This window comes from Botrytis cinerea, chromosome 16 (genome assembly GCF_000143535.2).
Source record: "Botrytis cinerea B05.10 chromosome 16, complete sequence".
NCBI lineage: Eukaryota > Fungi > Ascomycota > Leotiomycetes > Helotiales > Sclerotiniaceae > Botrytis > Botrytis cinerea.
Genome location: NC_037325.1, coordinates 869,044 through 884,902, shown reverse-complemented (window position 1 = coordinate 884,902; position 15,859 = coordinate 869,044). Strand labels below are relative to the sequence as shown.

The window sequence follows — 15,859 nt, the reverse complement described above, 5'->3', positions numbered from 1 at the left end:
GCGGCCCTTTGATTGTATCGAGGTCGATGTATTTGTCAGAAGTTACTTGGCGATCGATGTAATGATGAGGTCTGGGTGGGGGCGAAATACGACCCTTGGATGGTCTTTCATACCTCCCGGACTACAGAATATATTACTCCGGCTTTTAAAGGAGATAGCGCACTCCTTGACCAATGATTCACGTACGTCAACTGGAGCATACCCCCAATAATTCAATTATCTAAGCCCATAGCTTAGAATCGTGAACAGTTAACTGGAATGTCGATTGTGTAATCTGCAATTCTCTTTATTTACGCAATTCCCGTCCTGGGCGCATCAAACCCCCTCGTCACCGACAACACTTATCGACATCTTCAAGTTCGGTCGTGCTAATAGCGCTTTACTTGTTCCTGCTAATATTGATACCTTATCTCGAGATCACTATAAATTCGCTGCATTGAAAAGTCTGGTATATGTCCGATATGTTGGCGCACCGCTGGATGTCGGAAGCGGTAAAAAGCTAGCCCTATTCTTTAATTTGTTACCCTGTATCGGCAGCACAAAAGTGAGGTAATATTGGCACAAATTTCGGGAAGAAAATGTTCACTGTGACTACATTGAGTATAGCGAGAGTGCTGGGAGCCAAATTTGAACTACGCGCCGGTAACCTTTCTGAATGGGTATTTTTGCGAAAGCCTGAATATGAGTAGTAAATGATCACCTTATATCCAGACCGAGACCGGTTTGGAACTAGAGATCTCTAGGTTGAGCACCAGAATCGCAAAGGACCACTCAAGACTATTGGTCGGATGGGTGATTATATTCCATTGTCCCATGGAGATGGCTCATATGCCTCAACTTTGAAACAAGAGATCGAACTTCATAAAGTTGTTCAGACGGTTTTGACTAGGGAATATGGGCAACTAAACCCTTTGTTGTTGATCGAGCCTGTTCCGGGGGTACACGGTGAAGGGTTTCCTGCAGAACTCATGGATTGGTACAAATCCCGATAACGTTTGATGGAGGTAAGAGATAGTTGAAAATTATTCACGTCTATTGGGCTCTGAGAAAGACAGCACCATTCACATTGTCTTATCGTGATCAACTTCAACACTTCAACGGCGGAAAACGAGACCGCGGTGAGTTGAGCCGATTATTATGGCATTGCTATGAAATTCACAACTTTTAGAATAAAAAGCAAGCAAGACAAGAAGATCTCTAAGCAGTTTTGATTAACAGATATCTTATGCTTCTGAGTAGTGAACCATTGAAAAGCCTCAGAAGCCACACATTGCTAAAAGCAACGTGGTTGTTCCTTCCTCCGTATTGACATCGCCAAGCCAGCCAACATAACCCTGTTTTGCCCCGCTTCTTTCATATTTAGCGAAAATAGCAGGACTTTGATCTCTAGCGCCATCAGGACCTGCGTACACTCTGTCTTGTGGCTTAGCATTTTGTAAACTGAGAGCTTTCATGCTATAAGACTTCAAGGTAGCTTGACAAAGTCCCGTGAGGTGGGCCTGACTGTTGACTTCGTATGTATCTCTGGTGTAAGTACCAAATTTCCAGTTGAGACCCCAGCCTGAACTGCTGAAGAACTTCTCAAATGTTGGTGGCTCTGCAAGATTCGGAACCATGAAGCCAAATATCACTTTCCCACCTGATTTGACGTATCCAATCAATTCCCGGTTGATCGCATGGTATATGGGTTGCATAAAAACTGCGTCAGTGACTATGATAGTGCTATAATTTTCGATTGATTTCTTGACGTGTTTCATTGCTGACATGCTATCCGTTACTTCTCTGACCGTGGCTTTAGTGCGAAGCTTGGCAATCATATCGGCATACATTCCATCGAACCAAAATTCCTTGCCCAGCGATATCAGAAGAATTGAAGAAGCATCTCCAGATAGGGCTGAAGTGTTGAGCTCCTTGAGAGCCGTGTTCAATTTTTCTTTGTCCCATGTGTATTTTGCTGCTCCTCGGAGGCCATATGAATCTTTGTTATGTGCTTCTTCCTCAAACCAATCCATAGTTTCTCGCTGATCTTTTGTCGGGTTATTTGAATCGTAAGCTTCGATTAACTTGATCCATCCATAAGATCCTCCCACATCTTCAGCACACCCATGGCCTTCTCCACCTAAAAGTTCGAAATTCTCGGTTGGATCTGCTCGTCCTCCACAAACCATGACATGCTCCCAGTCATCTCCAAAATCATAGCGGTACAATATGGTTTTACCTCTTGTCAATTCTCCATCCAGGATTTGGTTAAGTAAAGTTTCACTGCTACACTTGTTCTGGTCGTCTTGAGCTTCTTCCAGGATGTTTGAGGGGCTTATGCGGAGGAGCGTTGCCCGCGAGCTGGCCGAGAATTTATCGCCCATGGATTCGCTGTGATTGAGAACCTCAAACTCATGGAGATGGCAGTCCTTCCATCCGAATGCAATCTGAAGCGCTTCATGCAGATCGGCAAAAGAAGCATTAGCAGGGCATGAGAGAGTTCGCGTAACGCGAGGATTGGTGAGATAAGAAGGGCATAAGTCAACTCTCAAGATGAAATTTTGTCGTTTGCACGATTTCTTGTGGGTTGGCCAATCCTGGGTTTGACAGTCTTTGCCTATTGATAAAAGAAATGTTAGCTTACGTAGTTCCTGATACCTCAAGCTTCCTGAAGATTGCGAAGTTGATTTGAAATTTGCCACGGTTGACTTGGATACCGGATTTGAACCACTTCATTCGGATATCGATGAGGAATTAAAGAGGAGGGACGAAAAACATACCACAATATTCACGAGAATGACATCGACTGCAACGGAGGATTTTACCATCACATTCACCACACACAGCACACATAGTAATGGCCATCGCGTTGTCAAGTCCGTCGTTGAATTGAATCCAAATGAAAGTGCAAGTGGGCTCTAGTCCTCCTTTGTCTCAATCAGAATGAGCGAAACGTATTGACTAAGAAGACCGTGCTAAGTTTGAGCAAGATGGAAACTGGCCTTTACCCCGCGTTTGCTTGACGGAGAGTGACATCTGACGCTAAAACTACATATATGCTAAGAGCTTCAGCAGCAGCCAAACTGTTGGACAGACTTCGTAAGGAGGTGTATACACAAAAACGCGTATGGGGTAAAAGGGTTCTATTATTCTGTCTACCCCTTCGTATGAAGGGGTTCTACCATCCCACTTACGTATGTGGAAATGACATATGACTTAGTCACGTGTTTCAACACAAACATCTACCTAAACGTAGCAGAAGCCGCCAGATCCCATTAGCTGCTTCCTCTCACAATTACTTTACCGTGCCTGCGATGCAATTGCCCACACTAGGTTGTTTGTTCTAACAGGCAAGCCAATAGAATGGCAACTAGACTTCTCTTATTTTAGAGACCACTAAAACACATCTAATTTGAAAACAAACGCATCTCTCAATTGAGAAAAACTATCAATTCAATGGTGTAAAATATCCACAAGATCCTAGAAATCTAATTAATCTAGGATTAAATTCATAACCGGAGGGTATTTATTGGCTATACCCAGGTAGGAACCAGGAGGCTGTTCCTAGCAGCAGAATACAGAAAATGATTCAAACGCTTTGAGGATGCAAGCCTGCAACCAAGAAACAGATAGATCATTTTACTACAACACGGTCTATAGGAAATTCTGTGTATTTATTTCTGTGCATTGTATCAACATTCCAAGAACTTGCCCACTCTAGATTTTTGAGGTTCGAGCTTTAGATTTGGCTGCAAATTTGTGTTAGCTAAATGCCAGTGTCGGAAAGTCGTTTGGTTACTCACCCTCCATTTCCTTTCTCTTAGCTTCAAATCTTTCAAATGGCGCTCCATCAACAAATCTCTCAGCCAACGCATCAATCGAATTATACACCGCCAATATTCTCGAATCTCTCAATGGCAAGTTCTGCAATCTCTTCGCCTCCATCATACTCTTCCCATCATTAGTCTTCAAAATACCTCCCAAGTACTCAATCACCTTCTCCTCGAATCCTTCTTTCTCAAAGATTCGATTAGCAATCCCAAATGATAATATATCATCTGCAGTAAGCTTTCCTCCAAACATCAAGAATTCATTAGCGCGATGAACACCCATGGATTGGGTTAGTGAAATAGCCGAGCCACATTCTGGAACTAAACCAAGTGCCGAGAATGGAATTTGGAGGTAGGTTGATGTAGACGCGAGGACAATATCAGCTACCCCAGGAAACCATGCCGCTCCAGCTCCTACTGCCGGCCCATTTAGAGCGAGGATGAAAACTTTGCTATGGTCGATTATTGAGCGCATGAGTTCGAGAGCTAGATCATTAGGTCTCTCTATTAATTCTGGAGTTAAAATGGCGCTTACATAAGGTAAATTTAGAGAGGTATGTAATTTTCTTTTCCGCGGCATTGGCATATTCCTTCTTGCCAGATAATGCGCCATCTTCTATATTTCACATATCAGCACGTTGTGAACATTAGAATTTTTCCAGAAACTCACGTCTGACATCTGCACCGGCACAGAAAAATCTACCCTCTCCTGTTAAAACTGTGAATACGGTGTCGGGATGCTCATTTAGTTCTCGTAGAGCAGCAATGGTCTCGGGTACTAGACTTCCTCCCAGAGAATTAAGAGCTTGAGGACGATTGAACTAGTTATGCATCAGTAAGCTCTTATACTAGATACTAAATATACAGGTCTTACTTTGATGATTCCTATCTTGTTTTGGATGGTGACAACAATGTCTTTATAGTTATTCTTAGACATGCTGATGGCTAGGTTTGTTGATTGGTCGGGCCTTGTGAGATCTCAAGTAATGAATTGTTTAGAAAGAATTAGAAAGAATACAATGGCTAAAATTCAAGAATTGTGCAGTAATTCCAAATGTTTTCTCTCTGCTTTGGAACATATATTTTGAAGTTGGGAAAAAGGAGGCAGGTAATCAAGCTATATGCGCTGATCTACTTAACCCCTGTTCAGAACGCGGGGAAAGTTTCCCGTTCCGAGGTATCTCGCTCAACCGAGCTTTTGTTACCTGCTAGTCCATCATAGCTCAAACATTTATTATGTTAAGAAAGAAGTGCCAGTTTGGAAAGAGAAAAACAAGGCTTCTAATGCTAATAACTTCGTATACTTTGAGGGAAGAAGATTTTACTGATTGGTAGTTCTCAGCATACCGGTAACTTCGGGGAATTGAAGTGACGCCCATTTTTGCAGTATCTTCATGATTAGATGTGCCATCTTTGCACTCTAGACCCTTGAACTCCTTCCATGGGAGATCCGCATGAAACAAAACCGGTATGCTACAGAGTTTATACTATAGCCAAGCGAGTCAAGGCCTAGAGACGATGTTATCTTGTTATTACTAGTATGCCTGTCGCGAAGATTTGTCCGAACCGTAAATCTGACATATCATTAATTTATGCTCAGGTTCTTATTAAATGAACTATCAGATTTCCAAACATTTCCATATAATTTTGGTAGTTGAACCAGATTCCCACCATCAGACGTTGGAATGAATGTGGGGTAGCGACTCCCCATAAAATGTGAGCTGCGCATGTCTATCGAGTGAAGCACAAAAGCGCTACGCCACTTGCTTACATTTGAAAATACAACAATCTTACATCTGTTTGTGTGGATCTCTTCTTAATATGAAGTTCAGAGCACAATTCCAAATACACAAGATCATCAGGATTGCATTCTCTCCCTGAAAGATCTTCAACAAATCAAGCAACTGCATCCCTACTTTAGCGATCCTAGCATCTCATCACACAACATCGTCAAACTCACCAAACGTCGAATTCAACATGTTTGAGCACTTCATTCCCCGCCACATTCCTCCTCTTCTGCTTGCCACGATCATAACCATAGGCGGCACCGCACCTCTCTGGAACGCCGAAAACGCCATCCGAACATTCGGCTTCAATGAAAAGATTGCTGTTTCCAAACCTGCCCATCCCGTGATGGTATCCGGCTCGGCACGCGTTACTGTCGTTGGTTTGGCACTATGGGGCTTGTATTTCGGCGATCATTTCGAAGCGATGGATGTTGTGATTGCATCTTTGGGATATTTGGCCTTTGTGGATGGGTATGTTTGTTGGAAGCACGGGGTTCCAGGAAGTGTTGCTTTTAGAACAATTAGTGCTGGGGTCATTTCTCTTTGGGGGTTCTTTGGTATGACAACCGGTAAATAATGCTTTATCACTAAGACCGAGTAGCTTGGGAACTTGCCTGGTTCTTTGGCTGTCTTTTCGGTAGGATAGCTACCCACCTCTGACGACCTGGGATGTGGTGGAAACAAGACAAGTCCATATTGAAAACCCCCATGATACCTTACTTTGTGCACATTAAAACATCAATTATAAGCACAGAAGCTCAGCATGGATAACTTTCAAGACTCCATCTCGCTGCCAGTATCTCCACGGAGCACAGGTCGAAGCGTGAAGTGAAAAAAATCGCCATTCCTTCGCCATCATCGCATTTATCAAACAAGCTTTGGGTTTTGTGCGTGCTAAATGAGAACGAAAGGGCTGTCTCGCAGAGAGGACCTAAAGACCTTGTCCGAAGAGCCATCATTTGCAATCAGCGAATGTAAAAATGTTTGAGAGAAAAAAGCAGTCGGAGTTTGTGTTTAATTTTTTGCAATTTTGCGATTTCATTTTGTAATTTCACAGTGGAACTAGAAGGAGCCTAATTTAAGAACTTTTTGTTTCTATTTATCCCGGGACTCCACACATATTAAGGGGAAATTGGAACCAACTAATTGAGCTTTTCAAGTGTAAACAGGTATACTAGGCTCATGTATTCCTTCCCTTGGTTATGAATGCCTGACTTCCTATCAGATATTCGAAAATTCCATTGAGCTGATTCGTAGCTGAAGCTTCTCACAAACTGCTAAATAAATCCCCTTTAAATTACAAACACCCCATGCATAAACTTAGAATTGAGACTTTTGAATATCCAGCCAAATTAGCCCTAGAGTCAGCCTGAAATTAAACTCATCAAAGGTATCTTTTGTAAAGGCTGTCCAACAACAGCAAGAAGTGCAAGTGGGTATCTAATCTGACATATTGAACGCCGGGTAACGCAATGAAATTCGTTGATCTGAGAATAAACAAAGTTGAACTGGAATGAGGGCACCATAGATTTGCGTGATGTTTGGCTGTGAAAAACCGAATGCAGTAGAGAAGCTAAGGCTTCGGATGATTGTGGTAAAGGGTTGTGATATGAGGGCGTTTGTTCCTTTGAACATGTTTAGAATTAGGTGTAATGAAGTATTTCCGACGGTGATAGAAGTGATCGTTTCTTGTCATCGGTATTGTTGAACGCTTGCGAGCTTTTATAATGGGTGGAAGTATCGAAAGAATGTCACACCGCGAGAGCAGATGATAATCATCGGCTAATTCTTTTCATCTTCTTTCTCAGGCTTTGTCTCACCGCCGCCGCCGCCGCCGCCATTACTATTAAGGTCCTTCATTTCTTCATCTGAGACTCCCTCTTCATCTTCAGCCCAGTCTTCTGCGAATTGACTGTCTAGATAGGCATCATAGCCACCAGATGCGCGGATTTGAGATGCTTTAATAGCTTGATCTATCCAGTCAGGATCAAATCTTCCGTAGCTACCATCCGACTTGAAGTCTGCGACAGTAGTTGCAATCTCATCTCCAGTCATCTCATCGAAAGGGTATGGTTCACTTTGCTCGGTCATCGTTTGCCTTGTCAGTGGATGAGTAAGAACCGCCTGGCAAATGTTAGTATAATATGGCAAAAAGAAATTAGAAGCATTACCTTGATATTAGCGTCTTCTTGAAAGATAGGTGATTTAAAGTCGGACAACAAGTGGTCAACATCCGCGTACTTGTCAGGCTTTGGCTTCTTGCGACCATTACCAGCAGCAGCACCACGTCTCTTCTTTGGGCCTCCCCCACGAAGGTAGACCTTCTCATTTTCACCTACACCACCACCGCCGCGGAGACGAGGCGCTGCCCCTCTTAAAGTTGGCTTTTCTTCTCTTCTAGGAGAGGAGGCTTGTGCAAGATGAGGGTGAGATTCTCTTCGAGACGCGGTGCGAGGGGTGTTGAATGGCGTTGGAACGTAGGCTTTATCCGAGCAAGATGAGATCATGAAGTGAGCACTGAGTGGTCTTTCTCCAGGAAATTGGCTCATTTCCCTAGTAGGAGCCAGGTCTCTCTCCTGAATTTAGAAGTCAGCTCAAGGTCTAGATCTTGAACACGTGATTATATGGGTATACTTACTGGTCTTGCTGCTGTTTGATACGGGGCGATTGGGTCGAGCACCCCAATCGCCTCGTTATAAGCCGAGAGCGAAGCTTCTGACAACGGAACCGATGTCGCTGCCGCCGCGGTCTGGGAATTAATTCCAGAATCCGCGGGGCCCAGAACAGGCGAGCTCGGTGGAGCTGCCGTCTCCGGAACAGGAGGCGCACTAGGTAAAGCCATCAGAATATTGGTAACACAAATGGTTTGGAAGTGGTGGTAGAGATTGAGGAAACTGAAAAGAAAGGAAAAGAAAAGTGGCAGAATTGGCCAAGCAGATAATGCAGTATAATCCTCTCTTTAAAAGAAGGAAAGAATAGAGTCAAGGTTAGAGAACAGAGGGGTTTCCTTTCTGAAACGATTGGCTTTTTCAATATAAAGACTTCCGATCTGAAAAAGATTGTTTGAAATTGAAAGTTGAAGAGAACAAAACAAGAACTCACCAAAATATTCTTTTGAGAATATAATAAATATCTGTTGTAGCCTCCTCCTCACTTGGTGCGTCATTGGTAGCCTCGTGCGATAAGGGCTATAAGGGGGAAGGTGTCATGTCGGTCTTCGGAGAGAGTTAATCCGACTCAGGGCTCTAGACATGGATGATGGAAATTGGAACAGCTTTGGAATCCATTGAAGTAACCAGTTCCTTTTGAACACTTCCACCTCTTTGAATGATAAATTTCTTGATCTGTACTTTTCTGAGGTCTTCTTTCTCTGGTCTTTCTAATATCAAGTGAAGATCTGCACAAGATCTGCGATACATGTATTAATTTCATAAAGTATTAAATAACACCTAATAAGTTCGATACACATACCTCGAGGAGCTCCAGCTACAACCAGACAAGATGATCAAATCCACACAAATCGCGAGGCTGGATGGTATGGCGATTTTCGATGACACTTTGCAGAATGCGGCTAATCTCGCAACACAGGTCTTATGTTATGCGCCTCAGTTGACGACGAGCAGGTGCGCATGCTGTTCTTAAGTTGGGGGTTACGAAGCTGACTTGGGTGATTTTCAGACTGAGACTTCCCTTGCAGAGATCAAGTCACAAGTCAAGATGGTGCTCCGAAAAATGAATCGAAATTCTGCCGATCAAGCAACTCTCGATAGCGGTCCATATACTATGCAGTACGTACAAGAACACAATATCTTTTGGTCCATCTGGATGAATCTTGTCTTTGGTTGGTTCTGTAGCCGTTACTGGGGGATGCAACAAGGCCGAGAACCATGGTACTTCTTTCAAGAAGCGCATACAGTCTCACAAAACGGAATGGCAAAGTGAGAATTTGCAAGCGCAGATCTGAAATTTGCTTCGAATAATATGCGCAAGTGGTATACGAACAACTGTTTTCACCACGAAACTCTTCAACATATCTCCTGATTTTGGTTCTGAGCAATGAAGGAGATTATCGGCAGTCTGCATCCGAATTGGCAATTTTCTAGACTATAATCTGGAGAGACAGAATTACCATCTGCCTTTCTATTACTTGTGATCTATTAGCAACTAAAGTTCAAAGTGGATATATCATACATACCTTTCTAACATGATCCCAGCTATATGATCGCCAACGACATCGTTTTCCTCTGCATTTGCGAACGCTCATACCCACGAAAGCTTGCATTCACATACCTCTCTGATCTTTCCACCGAATTCAACACCACATACCCCGCCACTCAAGTACACTCACCAACTTTACGGCCATATGCCTTCATGGATTTTGATACGTTCATTTCGCGGACAAAATCCACATATTCCGATACACGAGCAACACAGAATCTTGACAAGCTTAACGATGAACTTCGAGATGTTACCAAGGTTATGACCAAGAATATTGAAGACTTGCTCTACAGAGGAGATAACCTGGAGCGTATGGGTGAGGTGAGCAGCAGATTGAGAGAAGACAGCAAGAAATACCGCAAAGCTGCCGTAAGAATCAACTGGGAACTGATGTTGAAGCAATATGGACCAATTGGTGGGCTAGGACTTTTCATGATTATCTTCATCTGGTGGAGATTTTTCTGATCCTTCAGGTGCTTATGGACAAGGTCACGTAAAAATGAGGTTTGGGGAGGCGTTAGTGATGTACATGAAAGGAGTTTTCGAAACCAACGGCGGCAGCTTTTGCTTCCATGTATAATGATTCCCAATAAATCGCAATTTGTCTTCCTTAAAAAAAAGAAATTTGATCTATTATCGTCAGCTTGTTTTCAAATGATCCTTTTCACTCAATTTTCACTTACAGCACAATTCGGTTGGAATTTTAAAGTAAACAAAATCTGTCGTCGTTTCAAGTAAGAAGGATGGATCAGAAGGAAATCCGAAAGCTCAATGACTAGTATTTGCATCTGTATTCGCTTCTCCCAAAATTTGACATACATAAGGTCCTTTGGTTCGAGATTGCCTCTCTTTCCCTTTTCGATGTGAACACTAAAAGGATATGAGAAGGGCGATTGGCGTACGGAAGATGACAAGACGACTCGCAAAATAACTGGCGAGGCAGGAGTCTGCCAACGACGAAATGAAAGTTTTCGAGCAAGGAGCTGCTGCTAGTGCAGTTGGAGTGGAGCAATTGTATTGCAACTCGAAACCACGTTCCACGATTTTCCAGACATAGGTGCGATTTGTCAAATTCCCACTGCTGAAAACCCCAGTTCATGTTAGTATTGGGATTTCTAGAAGGAAGATTCACACCGAAAGGGAGAGGAGCTATGCAAAGCACGAATGCTCATTAGCGAGATCCAGTCTGTGAACTTGTATCAAAAAGGCGAATGCTTAAAGTAACCACAGTATCCAGTCGCGTCTGCCACTCGTTGTTCTGGTTGTATTAGCTTAGGTTGTTTGACTTGGGTGGATCTCTCCTCTGCAGACATACAAAGATTCTCGACGGAATTGACGTGAGAATTGGAAGAGACTACCTCACTGACTTTGAATTTACATAGAGCTTGTTCGATCTGAGTTCTGCAATAAACGTACTGAAATCGAAACTCGTTGTTGCTTTGGGTTGGCTTGGATATGGCCACCCACCATCTTTCCTTGCTACAGTAGCGATATCGAGGACCCTCTTCCCCCGCCAAGCTGAGGATATCCTGGAAGATTTTGTTCGCATTGCCAAGAAGCGTTACTAGAACACCAGCTGAAAGCCGGAGAAATAATAACTTCTGAACAGGAGTTGAATCCTGCAGCTTGGGCTTATCCCTATTGACATTGGCATCAGGATACCATCAAATGGGAAGACGTATGACCCATTCGCTGGAAAGATCGACCAAGTTGGTCCACCTTATCTTGAGAGCCGCATTTTTGTCGGCATTACGTGCCGGCTCAGGAAGTTCCAAGCACCCGCAGAATGAGAATGTATTGAAGCCCCCTGTGCTTGGATCTGCTTGAGGGGCTTCGCTCATTCTTCTTGCGTTTCCGCAAGTGCTTGGAACTTCCCACTAACAACGGTGTAATTTGCCGATAGACATTACTTTCCAGAGTTTTGAGTCTTGATGGTGTTGCATTGGTCAGTACTGTTGGTCGATCGCTTCAAAGCTATCTTGGTGACCCAGATTAGGGGATTGGGCGGCGGAAGGAATATCAGAGTATTCGGATGGAGTTCAGCATGGTCTGTGAATTGCGGGGCTCCTCGGGTCCTACGAACTTGCATGAATTGTTAGCCATGTTTACTGTTGATATTCAACGGGCTGACGTGCCGGAGCAATGAAATTGGTCGAAAGCCCCGTCGGTTTATAGCCTGTTGGTTCATTTACATCCCTGCTTTTATAGTTTCTTCCCTTCAAAGTGCTGGCTCCAATTAGACCTCTTGCCAGCTTTCCATAGCCAGAGTGTCTTATTTGAGAATACCAAACTTCAGTCCATCTAGCATAGTATGACTAGATGGACTGTAATTTGGAGAAGTTGGCGAGTGAAGGGGCGAGGTAGGACCATACGATGGACCGGCTGGCAATCTATGCCGCAGCTGATGGTGGCATTCGTTACTCAAGCTCCAATAAGAGGATCTCTGAGCGGTTCAAATTTGATTAGGCCTACGTGAATCACTAAACGGATTGTATCTGGAATTCGAATTTCCAGCTTTTGGTTTGGCAGCTGCCTATTGCATAGGCTATGCTGCCCAAATAGTGTAGCCTGCTTGGACTGAGGACCGCACTTCGGCTGGAATGTTGCATGCTTAAGCTTTTGCTCTATTTGATCGACGAGGTATCAGTTGGCTTTGTATTAGATCTTCTTGGTCTGTCAATCGACCCTCCTCTCGGCACACGATATGGTTCTGCCTGCCACAATAGTGCCAAGTCGCGGTCTCCGGTACTTCCGTTTAGGGAAAGATGCTTCAACTTTGATACTAGATCTTGACACAAACTGTCTTTCTGAGAACAGACCTTGGTCAGAGTTGACCTCCGAACATCCTTTGTGCGCTCGGAAGCAGCTGACTTGACAGTAAGTGCTGTTTTGGTGAGGTAGAAAAGTTGCTTTTGCCGCCAGTGTATCGGAGATTTTCATCAAAGATGTTGCGGACGCTCATGCAGTCGTTCAGTAGTAGCGTGGTGTCAAGGAAGATGCAGGGTAGTTAATTTAGCTCTGCGTATTCTCTACTACAGGTTGCGGCACGATGACGGGCAGACAAGAAGTGACCAGTTCTTCGGAAAGCATGTTGCATGTCTTGAAACTCTGTTTGCTGTTGATGGCAATCGATTGTAGAGCTCAAGAGGAATTTTGTTCTCATGGGGCAGCTCTGAAGACAAACAGTCCAGGAAATCAGGAATGATCCAGTGAGGTTGATGTGGAGCTCTTCAACCAGTTATTTCGTGCTCAGTTGGTGCGCGATCAATCACATCAGCAGCGATGTATAAAGACAAGCACTGACTGGCTGCGGTCGCGTAGTTCTCGATCAATTGTTTCCTTTAAATCATCTTGCACTTGATCATTGATATCTTTGGATTGTAATTTGGAATTGGAATTGAAAGGAGAATTGAGAAGGGAATCCTCGAGGGAATCTTGAAGCGGGAGGTGGGGTTTGATTGAACGATAGTGGGAAAAGTATTTTCATGCTAATGAATCCCTTTCCACTCTTTCGGTATAACTGTAAGGATATTAGCTTTGAATTATGAATGGCTAAGGATCATGTCTTACCACGAAAGACATTTCCAGGAAGGAACCACGACTGTTCGCTACCATCCGATTGAATACACGAAAGCGCACCTGTTGACGTCAATGGGCCTCGTTGGTGTTTGCCTGCCGAGTGAAAAAGGTCGAGTGCTTTGCTGCAGCCGATACGGCGAGGCTTTGTTGTGTGTGCTTTTGTTGTTTGTCTCTGTGCCCTCGAAGGGTGTTAGCATATTGCTTCTTTTTGGCTTTAGTTTTGAGAAACATTACTGACCAATCGAACTGCAAGGTGTAGTAGATGCCATCTCGTGGCTTTCGATGCGCTTCCTGGCGGCAGTGCGAAGTACGATCTAAAACCTCATCGTTAGACATAAGAATGATCTTGGTTTATAAGAGAGTATTTTGTGTTTCTGGGTCTCGCAAAGTTCTCAAAAAGTACAAAGGAGATTGATTAAAAACACTTACATATTCTCAACAATCTCTCTCCACTAAAATTGCAAACGAACTCTTATTGTTGCTCCCACTACTCCCCTAAGGAAGGCAACTACCAATCGAGGGAATATTATAAAACCCACTGCCATCTACCCCATTTATCAGTATATATTCCTTATTGAAAACCATCAAATACTGAATGAACAGTGGTGCGGTCTCCGCCAGAGTAAGAAGGCTGCTTCTTGTCGATCTTGAGAGGTAAAGGGAAGCTTACAACTGTGGCTACGGCTATGCCAGTGTATAGCATATCAATGACGAATTGAGGCATTATGAAATGCGAAAGCAACGGAGCAATTAGAAATGGTGTTTTGAGTTTGAGTTGTTGTTGATGATCAAGTGAAGAGTTTAGATTATTTTGAGAAGGTTGGTGCTTTAAAAGTAATTGAAGAGGTTGTGGGAAGAAAAATCAAAATCAGGTCCAAGGGAAAAAGTTGCCCTAGTTACTATATCAAGTCATGTTTGAGACTCTGCTTAGTCGGCGACATCATGGGTGCCTCGAGGCAGCAATATGTGAAATGATCAGATAGACAGCTTTGGGTGTAAGAGAAAGAGAAATGTCCAGTCGCTCACAGGAGTAAACTGGGTCAGAACCTATTGTAGTTGAATCTGTGAATGTGTAATCTACCCCTTCATGATATTGCTTTCACATAGTCCAAAGAGATATGCGCTTTTGTCAAGAAACCATGCCGTGGATCTTTGCTTTGGAGCAGAGGTTGATATGATTATTTTACCAAGGAGCTTTTGCTATCCATTGCCATCCTAGTCTGACACAGCACCTCCTAAATCAGATATGGTTGATGATCAGGTCTTTTGTTACCTTTCCACCAAAGAAAGCCTGCTTGGCTCGCTAACTATTATCAAAGGCACATAATGAGACCAAACAAATACTACAGATCTATGAGTTTGTTTCCTGATCTAAATGCATGCAATACATAGCAAGCTAGTATCATTTAAGAGAACTTTTGCAGTATTTACCAATAAATTGTTACAACTGAGGAAAACTTACTTGATCAAACCACAAGCACAAAGGTTTATGAGAGATATAGTCTAGAACTTCTTCACATCATTTGCCTATCTCGTTTTGCGCATCTTTCTGGCTTAATGGATAGACAAGATACACAAAACGAGGTAGATGTCATTTTTTGTATTTCTGATGTCCCTGTATTGGAGATGCATAGGGAGATTTTTTTTTTTTTGAAGTATGGAGGGTTCCATTTGGCTGTTCTGAGAAACTTCGTTTTGGAATGCCTGTCTGATGGCATTGTGAAAAAAATTGTTGGAGGTTTCTTCGAGGAAAAGTATTCCAATGCTCTCCCCATTTGTTCTCCTTGGGACTAAGATGAGACGGACTCACTAGCACTTATTATGGGGAGTAGGAAAGAAGTGTTTCATATATGAGATATTAGCAGAGAGAAGTTATTGAGTTGAGGTCATTAGTTAAATGAAATAGTCAAATATTTTACTATTCCGTAAATGGATGCCAAGTCTAGCAGAATCATTCATGCGAAATCTAGAAACCCAGATTCGCCTACTTCAACTTTTTCACCTCACGACAAACCTCACTTCAATTTTCGGTTGAAGCAAATCCTCAATGCAACAGTTCCTTATTAATCCTCCTAAAAATCATTTACTCTGCAGCCTGTATTCCTATCTTCCCTGTCTGCTTTGGGCCCACTAATTTAAACACTCAAACAACTTTAACTACCAACATCATATCCCACATCTAGACTACCTCTCTCGTTAAACAAGCTCTAACACCAAGATTAAAGCAATGAAGAGGGTTGAGTTCAATACATCTGCATATTGATTTTCGAAAGGGGTGAGAAGGGAAAGCAAATGTTTGTATCACAATTGATGGGAGAGGGGGAAATATAAGGAGCAACTGGGAGGGACAAATATACTGATTTAAGTGCGTGAATAGTGAGAAGAAGGTCAGGGGTACGGATTGTGTTGAAGCCCATAGTATGAGTGACTTTTTCGATCTGTTGTCATTGACAGAGAATTTGTGAA

General features: G+C 43.1%; 5 protein-coding genes across 6 annotated transcripts; 2 read left to right on the top strand and 3 right to left on the bottom strand.

Moving 5' to 3' along the window:
• Positions 1 to 789: 789 nt before the first annotated feature.
• On the bottom strand, positions 790 to 3,144 carry BCIN_16g02270 (hypothetical protein). The gene is made up of 2 exons (XM_024697974.1): positions 2,760 to 3,144; positions 790 to 2,596 (listed from the first exon to the last, which is right to left on the bottom strand). Exons 1-2 carry the CDS (start codon positions 2,842 to 2,844, stop codon positions 1,257 to 1,259), a joined length of 1,425 nt encoding a protein of 474 aa, XP_024553791.1. The 5' UTR covers positions 2,845 to 3,144; the 3' UTR covers positions 790 to 1,256.
• A 271-nt stretch (positions 3,145 to 3,415) lies between these two features.
• Positions 3,416 to 4,899, bottom strand: BCIN_16g02260 (hypothetical protein). Its single transcript, XM_024697973.1, has 5 exons — positions 4,684 to 4,899; positions 4,480 to 4,630; positions 4,345 to 4,425; positions 3,783 to 4,295; positions 3,416 to 3,728 (listed from the first exon to the last, which is right to left on the bottom strand). The coding sequence occupies exons 1-5, from the start codon at positions 4,744 to 4,746 to the stop codon at positions 3,697 to 3,699; spliced, it is 840 nt and encodes a 279-aa protein (XP_024553790.1). The 5' UTR covers positions 4,747 to 4,899; the 3' UTR covers positions 3,416 to 3,696.
• Positions 4,900 to 5,485: 586 nt separating this feature from the next.
• BCIN_16g02250 (hypothetical protein) lies at positions 5,486 to 6,451 on the top strand. The gene has a single exon (XM_001553288.2). The coding sequence runs from the start codon at positions 5,787 to 5,789 to the stop codon at positions 6,171 to 6,173; it is 387 nt and encodes a 128-aa protein (XP_001553338.1). The 5' UTR covers positions 5,486 to 5,786; the 3' UTR covers positions 6,174 to 6,451.
• Positions 6,452 to 6,686: 235 nt separating this feature from the next.
• Positions 6,687 to 8,772, bottom strand: BCIN_16g02240 (hypothetical protein). Of its 2 annotated transcripts, XM_024697972.1 has the most exons (4): positions 8,699 to 8,772; positions 8,235 to 8,424; positions 7,768 to 8,172; positions 6,687 to 7,720 (listed from the first exon to the last, which is right to left on the bottom strand). In XM_024697972.1, the coding sequence occupies exons 3-4, from the start codon at positions 8,143 to 8,145 to the stop codon at positions 7,379 to 7,381; spliced, it is 720 nt and encodes a 239-aa protein (XP_024553789.1). In that variant the 5' UTR covers positions 8,146 to 8,172; positions 8,235 to 8,424; positions 8,699 to 8,772; the 3' UTR covers positions 6,687 to 7,378. The 2 variants fall into 2 exon arrangements, with proteins under 2 accessions (XP_024553789.1, XP_001553339.1); XM_001553289.2 differs by lacking the exon at positions 8,699 to 8,772 and having other exon boundaries at positions 8,235 to 8,696.
• Positions 8,773 to 8,844: 72 nt separating this feature from the next.
• On the top strand, positions 8,845 to 10,481 carry Bcsec22. Its single transcript, XM_024697971.1, has 4 exons — positions 8,845 to 9,131; positions 9,185 to 9,219; positions 9,275 to 9,384; positions 9,811 to 10,481. The coding sequence occupies exons 1-4, from the start codon at positions 9,098 to 9,100 to the stop codon at positions 10,277 to 10,279; spliced, it is 648 nt and encodes a 215-aa protein (XP_024553788.1). The 5' UTR covers positions 8,845 to 9,097; the 3' UTR covers positions 10,280 to 10,481.
• The last annotated feature ends 5,378 nt before the right edge of the window (positions 10,482 to 15,859 follow it).